Source organism: Schistocerca cancellata, chromosome 3, assembly GCF_023864275.1.
Source record: "Schistocerca cancellata isolate TAMUIC-IGC-003103 chromosome 3, iqSchCanc2.1, whole genome shotgun sequence".
Lineage (NCBI taxonomy): Eukaryota > Metazoa > Arthropoda > Insecta > Orthoptera > Acrididae > Schistocerca > Schistocerca cancellata.
In genome coordinates this window covers 383,321,180-383,337,544 of record NC_064628.1, presented here as the reverse complement: position 1 = coordinate 383,337,544, position 16,365 = coordinate 383,321,180, and the positions used below count along the sequence as shown (strand labels likewise).

The following is a 16,365-nucleotide window of genomic DNA, read 5'->3' as shown; positions in this document are numbered from 1 at the left end:
CGATAACACGAAACGAGCTTCCCTTCTTTGCATTTTTTCGACGTCCTCCGTCAATCCTACCTGGTAAGGATCCCATACCATGCAGCAATATTCCAGCAGAGGACGGACAAGTGTAATGTAGGCTGTCTCTTTAGTGGGTTTGTCGCATCTTCTAAGAGTTCTGCCAGCAAATCGCAGTCCTCGTTTTGCCTTCCCCACAATATTATCTATGTGGTCTTTCCAATTTAAGTTGCTCGTAATTGTAATTCCTAGGTATTTAGTAGAATTGACATCCCTTAGATTTGTGCGATTTACTGTGTACCCAAAATTTATCGGATTTATTTTAGTACCCAAGTGGATGGCCTCGCACTTTTCTTTGTTTAGTGCCAATTGCCACTTTTCGCACCATTCAGAAATTCTCTCTAAATCATTTTGTAATTGGAACTGATCGTCTGATGATTTTACTAGATGGTAATTTACAGTGTCATCTGCAATCAATCTAAGGGGGCTGCTCAGATGATCACCTGGATCATTTACGTAAATCAGGAACAGCAGAGGGCCCATGACAATACCCTGCGGATCGCCAGATATCACTTCTGTTCTACTCGATGATTTACCGTCTATCACTACGAACTGTGACCTCTCTGAGAGGAAATTACGAATCCAATCACACAACTGAGACGATACTCCATATGCACGCAATTTGATTAATAGTCACTTGTGAGGAACGGTATCAAAAGCCTTCTGGAAATCTAGGAATATGGAATCGATCTGAGATCCCTTGTCGACAGCACTCATTACTTCATGGGAATAAAGAGCTAGCTATGTTGCACAAGAACGATATTTTCTGAATCCTTGTTGGTTATGTATCAATAAGTCATTTTCTTCAAGGTGATTCATAATGTTCGAGTACAGCATATGCTCCAAAATCCTAGTGCAAATTGAGATCAGTGATATGGGTCTTTAATTCAATGGGTTACTCCTATTTCCTTTCTTGAATATTCGTGTGACCTGTGCTACTTTCCAGTCTTTAGGAACGGACCTTTCGTCAAGTGAGCGGTTGTATACGATTGCTAAGAAAGGCGGTATTGTGTCTGCATACTCTGTAAGGAACCTGATTGGTACACCATATGGTCCGGAAGACTTGCCTTTCTTAAGTTATTTGAGTTGTTTTGCAACACCTAAGATATCTACTTTTATGTCACTCATGGTAACAGCTGTTCTGGTTTCGAATTCTGGAATATTTACTTCGTTTTCTTTCGTGAAGGAATTACGGAAAACTGTATTTAGCAACTCCGCTTTAGTGACACCATCATCGGTAACATTTCCATCGCCTTCGCGCAGTGACGGTATTTACTGTTTTTTTGCCACTGGTGTACTTTACATACAACCAGAATCTCTTTGGGTTTTCTACCATATTTTGAAACAATGTTTCATTGTGGAAACTATTAAAAGCATCTCGCATTTACGTCCGCACTAAATTCCGAGCTTCTGTGAAACTTAACCAGTCTTGGGGATATTGCGTTCTTCTGAATTTGGCACGCTTTTTTCGTTGCTTCTGCAACAGTGTTCTGACGTGTTTTGTGTGCCTTGGTGGATCAGTCCCGTCTCTTATTAACTTATGCGGTATGAATCTATCTATTGCTGTCGATACTGTATCTTTGAATTTGAGCCATATCTGGTCTACACTTACATAATTAGCTTGGAAGGAATGAAGACTCTCTATTAGGAAGACATCAAGCGAATTTTTATCTGCTGTTTTAAACAGATATATTTTGCGTTTATTTTTAGTGGTTTTGCTTGATATGGTTTTAAGCATCGCTTCAATGACCTTGTGTTCACTAATCCCTGTATACGTCATGACGCTCTCTATTAGATTAGGAGGCTAAGAGGTCAAGTGTGTTTTCGCAACCATTTACAATTCGTGTGGGCTCATGAACTAATTGTTCGAAGTCATTCTCAGAGAAAGCATTTAGTACACTTTCGGAAGATGTTTTCTGTCTTCGACTGGCTTTGAACATGTATTTTCGCCAACAAATCGAGGGTAGATTGAAGTCTCCACCAATTATAACTGTATGAGTGGGGTACTTATTTGTAATGAGATTCAACTTTTCTTTGAACCGTTCAGCTACTATATCATCTGAGTCGGGGGAACGGTAGAAGGAGCCAATTATTACTTTGGTACGGCTGTTGAGTATAACCTCTACCCATAATAATTCGCACGAACTATCTATTTCAACTTCACTACAAGATAGGCTACTACCAACAGACACAAACACACCACCACCTACTTTATTTAATCTATCCTTTCTGAACACGGTTTGCGGCTCTGTAAAAATTTCGGCAGAATTTATCTCCGGCTTTAGCCAGCTTTCTGTTCCAATAACGATTTCAGCTTCAGTGCTTTCTATCAGCACTTGAAGGTGTGATACTTTTTCAACACAGAAACGACAATTTACAACTAGAATACCGACTGTTGCTTGGTCGATTCCCGTCGTTTCTTTGCCCTGCACCCTTTGAGACTGGAGCCCTTTTTGATCTTTCCCGAGACTGTCTAACTTAAAAAACCGTGCCGGCCGGAGTGGCCGTGCGGTTCTGGGCGCTACAGTCTGGAGCCGGGCGACCGCTACGGTCGCAGGTTCGAATCCTGCCTCGGGCATGGATGTGTGTAATGTCTTTAGGTTAGTTAGGTTTAATTAGTTCTAAGTTCTAGGCGACAGATGACCTCAGAAGTTAAGTCGCATAGTGCTCAGAGCCATTTGAACCATTTTTAAAAAACCACCCAGTCCACGCCACATAGCCCCTGCTACCCGTGTAGCCGCCTCCTGTGTATAGTGGACACCTGACCTATTTAGCGGAACCCGAAACTCCCCCACCCTACGGCTCAAGTCAAGGAATCTGCAGCCTAAACGTTCGCAGAACCGTCTGAGTCTCTGATTCAGACCCTCCACTCGGCTCTGTGCCAGTGGTACGCAATCGGTCCTGTCGACGATGCTCTGACTTCATCTCGCTAGCAAGACTGGCAGTCTTCACCAACTCAGATAGCCGCCAGAAAACAAAGAGAATCTCTTCCGATCCATAGCGACACACGTCATTAGTGCCGGCATGAGCTACCACCTGCAGTTGGCTGCACCCTGTATCCTTCATGGCATCCGAAAGGATCTTTCCACATCTTGGATGCCTCCCCCCAGTATGCACACAGAGTGCACATTGGCTTTCTTCCCGTCCTTAACTGCCATATCCCTAAGGGGCTCCATCACCCGCCTAACATTGGAGCTCCCAATGACAAGCAATCCCACCCTCTGCCCAAGTCCGGACCTCTCAGGAAGACCGGCCACTGCCAAAACAGGCGAAGCCACCCTTGCTGGCTCAGAAGCACTTTCAGCAGTGGGCAGTACCTCAAACTTGTTAAGGAGGCATAAGGGTACAGCCTTGCGACCAGCACCAGCTTTCGCCTTCCGCCCAGGGATTTGCGACCCTGTCACAGTTTGCCAATCAACGTCAGGCAAGTGTCGACCGGCAGGGACGTCTGAATCCGAGGGCGCAGTGGCATCAGAGATCCCAGGCGATGCTACATGTTCCAGAGGCGCCAAGGCGCTCGCCTCGGGTGTCACAATGTCACCACGGCCCAGGGCAACAGCCTGGAGCCTGTCGACCACGGCCAACACAGCTTCCAGCTGTTTACGGACTGTGGCCAATTCCCCCTGAATCCACACACAACAGGCGCAGTCCCTATCCATTCCTAACAATTTTTTCCTCTCTTTTATCTCACACGCTGTTCAAAACAAACAGTTGACTGACAACTACGCGAATTTACACTATACGGGCACTAAAACGCGATGCTACAACTCTCAAATACTATAATATGCCCGAAATTTGTGAATTAAATTATGCAAGTACCCAAAAACAAGCAAAGAAATTAAGAATTAAACTATAAAACAAATAAGTGAGCTAAGAGTGCGACTTGCTGCTGGCTGCTGCTTATCCACAGCTTTCCAGAGCTTCAGCCATCAACAGGGTGTATTTCTGATACTTCGCTCATTGTCGAATGTCATTCAACTGAGATCGCGATCGTAACATTTAGTTGTAAGCACAGGAATAAAATATATATGTGACCGATTTCTTAGGATGATGATTCTACCTGTGAGTGCTTGGCGTGCAGCGCTGGTGACCTGTGCAGGGATGATTCTTGTTTCCCATTAACGGTAGGAGCTGTCTGAATGGAGAGGCCTGTTGGAGTGTCAGAATGTAGATGACTTAACCATGTAGACGACCGAGTAGTGAACTAATACATAGTATGTGTTGGATAGCTTTCGTGTCCGTATGGGAACTTGAGAAAATTGAACATGGAGGTGTGTTTGTGCTGGACCGTTATTCCCTCCCATGTAAATTGTTCGGTTAACCACTTCTGCATATTTCGCGCCTGAGAGAAGATCGATTGTGCTGTGTGCATCTAGCATTTGGAAGACACGTTTGCCGGTTGTCTAGAGATGGAAATACCTTTGTTGACCTTTTAAATTATAGGGATGATTTGGAATGGTTCAAATGGCTCTGAGCACTACGGGACTTAACTTCTAAGGTCATCAGTCCCCTAGAACTTAGAACTACTTAAACCTAACTAACCTAAGGACATCACACACATCCATGCCCGAGGCAGGATTCGAACCTGCGACCGTAGCGGTCACGCGGTTCCAGACTGTAGCGCCTTTAACCGCTTGGCCACACCGGCCGGCAGGGATGATTTGGAATCTGCTACATCATCGACGTCGGTATTCGCAAGTGGAAATATCAGTTTTCTCTATTTTTTTCGAGTTTCCACATAAATGTCTTCGCAGACGTGACAAGTTTCTAGTTAGGCAGTGGTTTACAGCACGCCCCACCTAGCTAAAGTTTCGGGTTTGTAGAGAAATAATTTCCAGTCTATACTTTCGGAATTATGTTGCGTGAGAGATCGTTAGGATACTGTTGTGTGCTTGATATCGAGAAGTACCGCGAAAATGGTATAATATTGTGGCAAACAATGCGAAAATACATGTGTTCTTGTAATCCCAGAGTCTCGAGATGGGTGTAGAAAAAGCAAGCAAGCAAGCAGAAACAGTAACGCGTTTCTGCTGAGGGGGAACGACCCAAATTTGTAGAACAGTTCTGGCAGTGACTTCGGTCCGCTGAGGGCGCTCTGGTCACCTATCAGGGGTGGATGACAGCTGACCTCACTGGAAATATCTACTGCTGTGAGGATTGTATACAATGCTGTTTGTCTTTGCGGTATATGTACAAATGATGTAAAAGGAGCTGATTTTGTATGGCGCAGGATACGAATTGTATGTTTACTACATCGACATGGTGTGCAGTGATATATTGCTGGGTTGGACATCCGTTTTGCGCTCTAATATTCAAGCTCCTGTCCTCAGTGCGAGAGCAGTGTAATTGAGTAAGAGTCTTTCCATATTTGACGATCTGTAGGCCACTTTGCAAGGTTTAATTTTTGGTGCAATATGGTGATCTTTACAAAATACAATCATTATGCTCTGTTCATTCACAGGGCATCCTTTGTGCCGGGACATAGGAGTATCTACAAAGTGATTTGAACAAGATGGAGGGAGAGTATTTACAGAATTTCCTGAGAAAGCAAGTGTTCAAAGACAAGTTGAAGAAGGCCATCCATCTCTAGCGGGGATGTCGTCTCTCATCTGCCACTGTGGCATTAGGACATCTCCAGACCTGTAGCTGTAGGATACCGAAAAGTCTGGCAATTTTTTCCTCTTCTGTAAGACAGTGCTTCGAATTCTGTTTGCGTAATTGTTCTGCTTCACCCTGCCCCCCTCCCCACATCTGTGCTTACAGAGTGCTGTCTTTCCAAACAACAAGAATCCATGATTAACGGTGTTCTCGCGAGCGTGCCCAGGCTTTTAGTGGCGAGGAGTACGTTTAACATTTCTGAGACATATATTGATAGAAGGACGAACATTTCGCATGATGCGTCAGCCACGCCGGGTACACGTGCATGGCTAATGCAGGTCACATGTCCTGTTAGGATCGCTAGGAACAATGCACCCTGCGCTCTTCTGTGACGTCAGTATCCGCAGGTATCACGTCAGCAATGGTAATGACACATGCTGCCCAGAGGCGTCTCGTGTATGGGACCAGCGTGAGTTCTGTAATGTCAGTATAACACTCGAAAAACTCTGTGTACCAAAAAAATAGACCCAACTCTCACCTGCTCACTGTAGGCAGTACGGCGTGAGAGCAATGACTCACGCTGGCCTGTGTCTGGCAGTAGCTTGTGGTGGCGACGACACACGCCATTGGAGCGTCTGCACACTGCAAATAGGTCTTTGCTCCTGTCTGGTCGCATCAGCAATGGTGCCTAGGTAATCACGTATTTTGAGAAGAATTGCTGAGGTGTCAGATATGAAAGGGTTGCCGCCGCCTCATGCTTGTGGGACCTGAACGGGCACCTGTGCATAGCTGGGCAGCTGCTGGTTCATCCCGACCTCTGGGAGCTTCTACGGTAGCCTCCTGTGTGGTCCAGTGGACAGGGGGCGGTGGGCGGCAGGCGGTGCCTGGGCATATTATTTGCATGTCTGTTGCATTATTTTGCAAGCAGGTCTGTAGGCTGTGCTGTGCGTTATTTGGACAGTTTACGAGTTGATTTTGTGTCTTTATGTCAGTGAACTGTATTATGTAGGAGGAGTTTGCATGTCTGTGTGTTGTGTACTGAAATTATTTCGGTAATTGAGGAGTTGTTTGCGTGTCTGCAGAGCATTATATCAGTAATTTAGATGTAGTTTACAAGTCTGTAGGCTGTGTGGCCTGACCCCAAGCATGTCAGAGTGTGTGTTTTGTATCAGTGTGATAAATATACTATCTAAAATCCATCCCTAAATAAATTGTTCCAAAATAAATAAAGTACAGTCCTTCCTCTCTCCAGCAGCCCACCACAGGCTGAGTCACTTTCCCTCCAGACAGCCATCTTGGGTTACATCACGGAACAGACGACAGCACCCCCTGGTGGAGATACGGTGTACTAGCTCAGTTGGACTCCATACCCCATGGCGGCCACACTGTTAGCCTCCATTTCCCCCCACCATCTTGAATTATGTTACGGAATGGACAACAGTGCCCTCTGGTTTCAGTACTGTGTACTAGGTCCGTTGGACTCCAGACACCATGGTGACCACACTGTTGCCCGCCATTTCTCCCCAACCCAGACCACCATCTTGGATTATGTCATGGAATGTACGACAGTGCCCTCTGGTGGTGGTACTGTGTACTAGGTCAGTTGGACTCCAGACCTCGTGGTGAATACACTGGATGGCTGTACTGGATCAAATTGTTTAAATAAAGACTGCATGCAAAATAAAGACTTATGGCCAACATTGGCAGGGTCCTTTTCCCACCAACCCGTAGGAAGAAGTTGTGGTCAGGCGACTGAGGTTAGTGGAGATAGCCCAAGTGACCTATTTTCCTACCATTTTCTTAGGTCAGTAAAGGTGTGTTGCATTGTCCTGATGGAATTCAAACTTCCCGCCAGTTCCTAGGAAGAGGTGGCAGTTGGATGACTTAAATTAGTGGAGGTAGTGGTTAAATAGGTATGTTGTATTGTCCTGATGGAATTTGAACTTCCCGCCATTTTCTGGGGGAGGGGGTTAGGTTAGTTGAAGTAGCCCAAGTGACCTATTTTCCTGCCACAATCCGCCATCTTGGATGACGTCACGACCGCCATCTTGGATGATGTCATGTGTCCAAGTCTACAGGCCACGATCTTCGATGACGTAATCGCTGCCTTCTTGGATGCATCTGGCAACAATGGAAAGTGGAGCGACGCTGCTTTGTTCCACTACTGGGGTGTACGTGATCTCAAACTCTCAGAACTGCAAGACAATGTTCTTGAAATGTAAGCTGCTCATCCCAAGAATAGTGACAGGAGCAACTCGCTTGCAAAATTATATCTGTTACCACGACAAAACATGTGAATGATCACCTATTGAATATCTTAGAGAGGAACTTTGGTAAAGCAAAAAGACAAAATAGCGACAAAATACGACCGAGAACACACCAAAGACAGCAAAATATTGCCATCATCTTGATAATGTGCTCCTTTAGACAACATAAGCTGTACATGAGGAGGACTGTTGATTTTGTAAGAGTGCACTCTTAAAAACCACAAGTAAATGTACAAGATCGTCATTTTAGGATCAGACTTTACCCTGGGTTGTAAAACCAACTTCTTGCACCGAAATAAAACTCCTTCACGAAAGACAGGTTGTGACAACTGAGCCACCATTATCATCGTTTTAAAATGTAATTGTTTGATATTGGACTCTTGAATGCAGAAGTGATACTGTTTGTGAAAAAAGTGGGTTTAAGTATGTAGATTTTGTTCTATTCCACTCTGCTTTGTCCACATTATTGAAATCCCACACCTGCACTCTGGAAACTAAATAGCTGTGCAACCCTACAGAGGCGGTTGAAGAAGTTTTTTGTTCAGATATTGTTGAAGGTCACTGCACTGAAGCGTGAACTTTTCGTCCTATTACATCGATGTTTTGTGTCTTCACGTTACCTAATTTCGTCTCTTATATTAGACCTTGAATAGGTGATCAGTGAAATATTTCCCGTGGTAAGACAGGCAATTTTGCGTTCCCCTTGAAAATACTTTTAATCGTGAGTGCACACTTCGATCGTATGTCGTGTAATTTATAATTTTGTTAAAAGTTGTGGGACTCTGTTGCTGTTTTCAGTCCTTAAAACAATTCCGTGCCAAACAAACTTGTGAAGTTTACAGATGAACATAAAAATGTTCCATTTAAAAGTGTTACATTTTTTATTGTTTTTATTATTATCCATGTTCTAAGTATGGGTGACGGCAAATTATATCGAGGGAGAGGAGGGCGATAGTAACAAACTATGAACCACACACGCGCTCCCCCTAACACCCTCCAACCCCCTCGTGACCTAACCCTGGATCTGCACCTGTCTGTAACCACTTCATGTCCCTTCTTTCTGTACGGGGAAATGGAAAAACGTTCTAAGTCCCAAATCTAACATTTGCAGGACAATGAAAAAAAAGTATTATATTGTAACAAATAAGCCCTCGGTCACAAATATTAAGTCAAATTGACCTGGTTTCGACGATACTATGAGCGTCGTCTTCAGAATTAGACTAACTGTACTAAAACATTAAGTATATAGTACATTAATAAAATTAAAGTTTGTACTGACTCGAAAAGATGCAGTACTTACAAGTCACATATTGAAAAGAACTAAGCCGGAAAGGCGACGTCATGAACACTTGTGAGATGGCGAGCCGCTAAGGGCTGCTCGTACTGTGAACAAGGATTGCAACAAGACTGAGGCGCCCACTTTAGAAAGTGTGGGCAAGTAAACATGGTGTTGCTACGTGCGCAGAAACAACTAGGCTACTGTGCATTCAAAATTAGACACATGAAAATGTGATGCAGCTGATTCAGGCATAACGTAAGCATTAATAATAACAGAATGAAGTTACATATTTATCTGCCTTAAATAGAGACACATTTTGTAACGTAAAAACGTTAGTTATGACATACAAGAAAACAGCAAAGATGTGACAGGAAAACAACATTTCGGTAAACTGCATGAGGAAATCTGAATCAAAGATCAAGCAATGGCTTTATACAGTCAAAAAAGTTTTTATTTTGCAGCTGCAGCTGTTCGTTGAGAATGAGGCCATCATGACGAGTGAGATGTTTGAAAATCTCCAATTCCTCTAAGACATCTAACCTACGCCCCTTCTTTCGGTATGCAGAATATTGTTATCGCCTATGGCTTTAGGCACGTGTCCAGTAATTGAGAGATGATCGGCAAAGGATGAATTTAGGGGACTGGTGCCGTTCTTTCTCAAAAGATGTTCTTTATATCTGATGGTGAAAGCACGTCCGGTTTTCCCTATATAATAGGAGGAGCAGGTATCGCAGATGATCTTATAAACGCCAGAACTTTCTGTAGGGGAGCGAATGGATTTCAAATTATGAATGAAGTTTCTCTTTAGATTATTATTAGTAGAGAAGGTAACATTGCAGTTGTATTTGTTGCGAAGCATGCGCTGAATCTGATAGGAAACGGGTCCTATGAAAGGAACAGAAAAACGTTTTTTTGGGTTAATTTCGGTGCATGAGGTGTTGAGCGTGGTAGTTCTTGCAGTTTTCTTTTTTGGGATATCGTCCACTATGTTAGGCGTATATTCATTATTGACTGCTATGGTTTTAAGTAAATTAATCTCCTCATTAAACTTTTCTGTTGAAAGTGGTATGGAGGTGGCTCGGTGGACGGCAGAGTGAAAAAAGGCCATTTTTTTGAGACTGTGGATGAAAAGAGGAAGCAGGTACGATTTCGTCAGTATACGTTTCTTTTCGAAAAATATTGAAAGTGATGTTATTGTCTTCTATTGTAAGCGTCAAGTCTAAATAATTTAATTGGCGGTTATCGTTTTCGAGTTCAATAGTGAAAGAAATTTTTTCATGGAGGTCGTTAAAAAGTTTAAATATATGACCAATACTATCGGCGGGTCCGTTATAGATGACTAGAACATCATCAACGTATCTTGTGTAAGAAAGGATACCTAGCGAAGCGGCTGAGACACGGTTATTTGTACATAAATTATTTGTGTTCAGAAAATTGAGAAGGTGTTCTGATACGACAGAATTATGCAGCTCACTGCATCACCGCGGGGGAAGAAAAAGGATTCAAATTAGAAAATAACTGCTTTATTATAAAAGCTCTAAGTGTCATACCACGGCCGAGATTGTTCGTAAGTGTCAATAAGAAAGTTTTTACAAGTTGATTCTTGCAAAGAATAAAACAACAACCAGCTATTTATTTACACAATAACGGCGTTACCAATTTCGACCGACAGGTTCATCCTCAGACAGCTGTTCACGTTTGGTTTGGTTTGTTGTTGTTGTTTCATTAGCTGGTGGCTGTTTTAACAGTCAGCCTGAACAACTTCATATATAATATAAACTTGCACAGCCGTCTGAAAGTAACGGTGCTATCTGAGTAAATAAATAGCTGGTTACAGTTTTCTCCTTTGCAACAATCAACTCGTATTTTGTACACAGCCATGGTCTCGAAAATACCAGTTTTCGACAAAATAGCAGGAAGATTGTTTTTGTTGCGTCATTAATATTGAGACACCACCAACCATTTGTGACAGTACAAGTACAGCAATACGTTTTTAACTAGTAGACCTGTGGTCAGTAAAATCCACTTCCCAAATCTTTTAAATTCCGGTACTCCAGAAGGAAGCACAGCTTGGCAGAAAGACCAGGCGTCATCTGCTAACGCGTGTCTGAAAGACTATCACCGTGATTTGCCATCTGGATCAGCTCTAGGCACATGCAACACAGTACCAAGAACACAATAGCACTGAAAACGCGTTTTAAGAAAAAAATGATACTGAGAATGTTTTCCATTTGCACTCATTAGTTATGTATTACGACGCTGCAACGTTGGATGTGAGAATAGCATTATGACACTTAATTTTACAGTCCACGGTCATATTTTAGACGTCAAGTGCATCGTAACCTGCTAGTTACACTACTAGTGTCAATATCTTTACATATTTTTTGATAAGTATTACACGTAATGTAGACCTGAGACGACATGTGTAACATATGACGTACTTTCTGAAGTCCCTACGGACAGTCATACTTCGCGAAATGTACTGTGAAGTACATGACAGAGGACACTTCTCAAGGTACCACGTAATCAGTCTTTCTCCCATTCCATTCCCGTATGAAGAGCGGGAGGGATGGCTGCTCAAAATGCCTCTTCAGGCACTGTATTTAGACCAATATTTTGGCCGGCCGGAGTGGCCGTGCGGTTCTAGGCGCTACAGTCTGGAGCCGAGTGACCGCTACGGTCGCAGGTTCGAATCCTGCCTCGGGCATGGATGTGTGTGATGTCCTTAGGTTAGTTACGTTTAATTAGTTCTAAGTTCTTAGCGACTGATGACCTCAGAAGTTACATCGCATAGTGCTCAGAGCCATTTGAACCATTTTTGAACCAATCTTTCCCTCTCAGTGCCTACAGGAGTGATAGGTAGCGGGATGTTGTGCATTTCCTGATCTCTCACTTATTATGCTTCTCGAAGCTTTGTGTAGGGTGTTCGCCCGATGGCAATGGGGGAGGGGGAAGGGGGGGGGGGGGGGGGGTTGGTGGAGTGGAGGAAGTAAGCCTCGCCCCCTGCATACATGGGCGAACAAAAGTGTCTGGACACCTCTATGTCACGTGCATTGAACCAGTAGACGTCACGAGAGGTGGTCCCGCCTATATAAAAGGAGGTGGGGAGTATTGTGTCGTCAGTACAGAACTAACAGCAGAATGACTCGGCCAGGTGTGCTCAGTGACTTCCAATGTGAACTAATCACTGGATGTCATCTGAGGCACAAATCGATAACGGACATTTCAACCCTTCTAAGCTGCTTGGGTCAGTAAGTGAATTAGTTATCTAAACCAGTGAACTACTTAGATATATAATTAAGATATTAAAAAGCTATTGTTAACACTTCATAATTTTTTATCCACCTCACACCATTTCTAAAAAAAAACAGGTACACCTGCCTAATGTAGTGCAGGGCCCCTGTGAGCATGTAGAAGTACCTCAACACGATGTAGCATGGACTCAACTAATGTCTGAAGTAGTGCTGGAGGGAACGACACCATGAATGCTACACAGCTGCCCATAAATCTGTAAGAGTAAGAGGGGTTGGAGATCTCTTCTGAACAGCATTTTGCAAGGCATCCCAGATATGCTCAATCATGTTCATGTCTGGTGAGTTTGGTGACCAGCAGATGTGTTCCTGGAGCCACTCTATTGCAATTCTGGGCATATGGGGTGTCGCATTGTCCTGCAGGAATTGCCGAAGTCCGTCGTTATGCACAAGGGACATGAATAGATGCAGATGATCAGACAGGATGTTTATGCATGTGTCACCTGTCAGAGTCGTATCTAGGTGTATCAGGGGTCCCATATCACTCCAACTGCACATGCCCCACACCATTACAGAGCCTCCATCAGCTTGAAGAGTTCCCTGCTGATGTACAGTGTCCATCGACTGATACGGTTGTCTCCATACATGTACATGTCCAATCGCTCCACACATTTTGAAACGAGGCTCATCCGACCAAGCAACACGTTTCTGGTCATCAATAGTCCAATGTCGGAGATTTGGTGTTTTACCAGATTCCTGATACTCACGTTACAGTCGTGAAATGGTCATACGGAAAAATTCCCACATCATTGCTACCTCGGAGGTGCTGTGTCCCATATAATAAGAACAGAACTACTGAATCCCTTAGTTTCTTATAACTTGCAAATCACAATACATTCCCCAACATGAAAAACTTGCTCTTCAAAATCCACAATAGACCAAATAATAATTAACTATAATCAATAACATTACAAAGCAGAAATAATAAAGACTGCACTTGGAGACCACTGTGGACAAACCATAAGTTTCAATATTGAATGTGATCAGGTGAACAAACTGACAAGTACATATGAGACCAGATCTTACGATGAGAAGAATGTTGAAATATTCAGAAATCCTTTAAAAAAATTATGGGAGCAAATTTATGGTGCTAGAAATATATCTGACAAATTTAATATCTTATGGATACAATTAAATATCATTTTCATGTAGCATTTCCACTTAAAATTAGGAGGTCAAAACTGTCTCACTCAAGCAAATGGATCATTACAGGTACCAAAAAGTCATGTGAAGAGAAACGATTCCTTTACAGAGTTACAAAAACATGTCGCACAACATCAGAATTTGACAGGTATTTTAAAAACTATAAAATAATTCTCAGGAAAGTAATAAAAAGTTGCCAAAATGATGGAAAATGAGGGATACAAAAGAAACGCATTCAATAAAATGAAAGCTGTTTGGAATATTGTAAAGTCAAAAACAGGAGGTAACAACACAAAAACTAATAATATACAGTTGAATGAAAATTCGCACACCAATGAACTACGTAGATATGTAATCAAGATATTAAAAAACTATTGCCAGCACTTTAAAATTTTTTCTTCGCCCCACAACACATTTGTAACAAAAATGTATTTATAAGTGTATACATAGAGGTTCTGGCGTAAAAAACAAGGTCGTTTTGTAGTTTTTAGCATGCACCACATCATCCATATCAAAGGGAACAAACGCCTCAATGTAAAGATGTTTTCATGGTCAAATATTATGTTTAAATGTTACATTGAAAGAGCCAAAAAGATTGTATGTCATAGACAACTAGTGTGTCTAGTTGTACAAAAAAAAAAAGTTAAACAAATGCACCATGACACTTAACATATGCGATTATGAAAATGTGCGCCATCTCTCCCGGCTTTACCTTATGTCGATGTAAAGGTACCCACAAAAGGTCTTAACTTTGTCGTGTGCTATCGAGAGCTTGCATGCGTTTAAAAGCGCAGTCAAGAACTATCAAACTAGTTTGAAATTGTTACTCGCTCCCCGCCGGAAATGGCTGCTGGCACTCGTTAGAACCGCAGAGTGACGTGTTGTGACGTAAGCGCCACGGCCTGTCTTTCTCGTGGGCCTCGTTCTGTTCTCTCTGGCGACAGAACAGCGGTCCCTTAAAAACATCGGTAAACAATCCGTAATTCCCTTACTGGTATGGTGTGGACCACTATAGTGCCTCTAAGCACGTCGAAAATCTCTCCCGAAATTCAATTACCGGTGGAGTTACGTTTAATCTTTTTGAAGTGGATAAAGGTTTCGTCCCTAGATTATAGTTTCATTCTTATCATACACCGTACTCAACAGAGTACTTTTTTTCTTTGCGTGCCAAAATACTTCGCTTGCCAAGCAAGTTTAGTACCAAACAGCGTTTGCTATGTCTAAGCTTCGGTGAACGACGCTTTTTGCAGTTGTGCCAATATTTAATTAATAAGAACTGAAGATATAAATAATCTGATACACTGCTTCCCTTCCTTTCCAGCAATAACATCGATGCAAAGAGGATCCAGATTATTTTCTCGCTCTCGAGCCAGTGAGACGCGAACTTTGGAAACAATACCTAGACTATCATTCCAGGGCTACAGAGAAAGGAATGGTGTACGTCACAAGCCGGAGCTTTTTTCTCCCAGCACCATTCAATCGCCTCTAGAGATGGTAGCCTACCTATGAGACCGCTCTTGGAGATCAGATCGTTCCACTCCTCGTCCGAGTTGATCTCCAACTGCAGCTGCATAGCATCCTTGCGCGCCATGGCTGCCAACTAGTGACGTCACACTCCCTGCAACAGTCACCATCGCCAATAATGAAACAGCTAGATCTCACGAAAAAGCATTTCAGTCCTAGTGGTGTCTGCTTCAAAGCACCATTTTATTTATTAACGTTTTATTTTAATTTTATTTTTTATAATTTTTGTAGCACTTCCACAAATGTAGTGCAACTGCAATGCAGCAGTCGCTTACAGTGTTCAAAATTTTTGTTATCTAATTTAACTGACGTGTTGTTTTTGCATAGTGATGATACTGAGGAGACCATTGACAATGGAAGTAAGGCCGATATTACACTAACAAATTTCTTTGTCCAATATCTTTGTCAAAGATATTTGATGGTGTAATAGGGAACTTTGTCAAATGTCGTCCAATATTTGATCAAATCTAGGGCCTCGCTGTAGATTTGATCAAAGAAGTCGCTTGTCTTCTGTTCACTGCAATGTGACATTACCACATTGAGCGCTAGCATCGCTGCATTCTGTCGTCTGTAGTGTTTTTATAAACATTGCCGGTAAATACAATTGGTGTGTGCCGACAACTACAAAATTAATAGAGATGTATGAAGCTGATGAGGCGCTTTACAACGTGAGGCACATTGAATACAAAAATACATTACGAAGATTGGAGACCAGACCTGACCTAACCTAACCTAACCTAACCTCTCTCCTGTAGCAAGGAATCAGTGTGTTACAGTGAGCCTGTCTTCTGCAGATGTAGCAGTTCTTAAGTGAATATTGTACTTTGTGATATGAGGATACACTTCATTGAGCACATACAGAAATGTATGCTCATCCATTCTTAAGTAATTGATGTACGACTTGACGTCCTCTACTATAAGCTCACGTAACAAGTTTTGTTGAATGCTTTTATCGTGTAGTCGTAAAACCCACGGCTTCACCCAGGTGTGTTTCCTTTTTTTTCCCCCGCTTCTCTTCCGCATGTGCACACAGTGCAATTGTGGTACATGCAACCGCTACGGTTAACAACAAGTTGTTGTTGTCAGCCATCTTCAACTTTGACGAAAAATATGATGACTGTAAGGCCGGTATTACACTATCAAATTTCTTTGTCCAATATCTTTGTCCAAAATCTTTGTCAAA

General features: G+C 42.6%; 1 protein-coding gene across 1 annotated transcript in view; it reads right to left on the bottom strand.

Moving 5' to 3' along the window:
- The window catches only part of LOC126176321 (fibrous sheath CABYR-binding protein-like), a 187,934-nt gene extending 172,685 nt beyond the window's left edge, over positions 1-15,249 (bottom strand). The window contains exon 1 of the mRNA XM_049923471.1: positions 15,162-15,249. Within this exon, the coding sequence (XP_049779428.1) occupies positions 15,162-15,249 (88 nt within the window). The remainder of the gene's footprint in view (positions 1-15,161) is intronic.
- Positions 15,250-16,365: the final 1,116 nt, after the last annotated feature.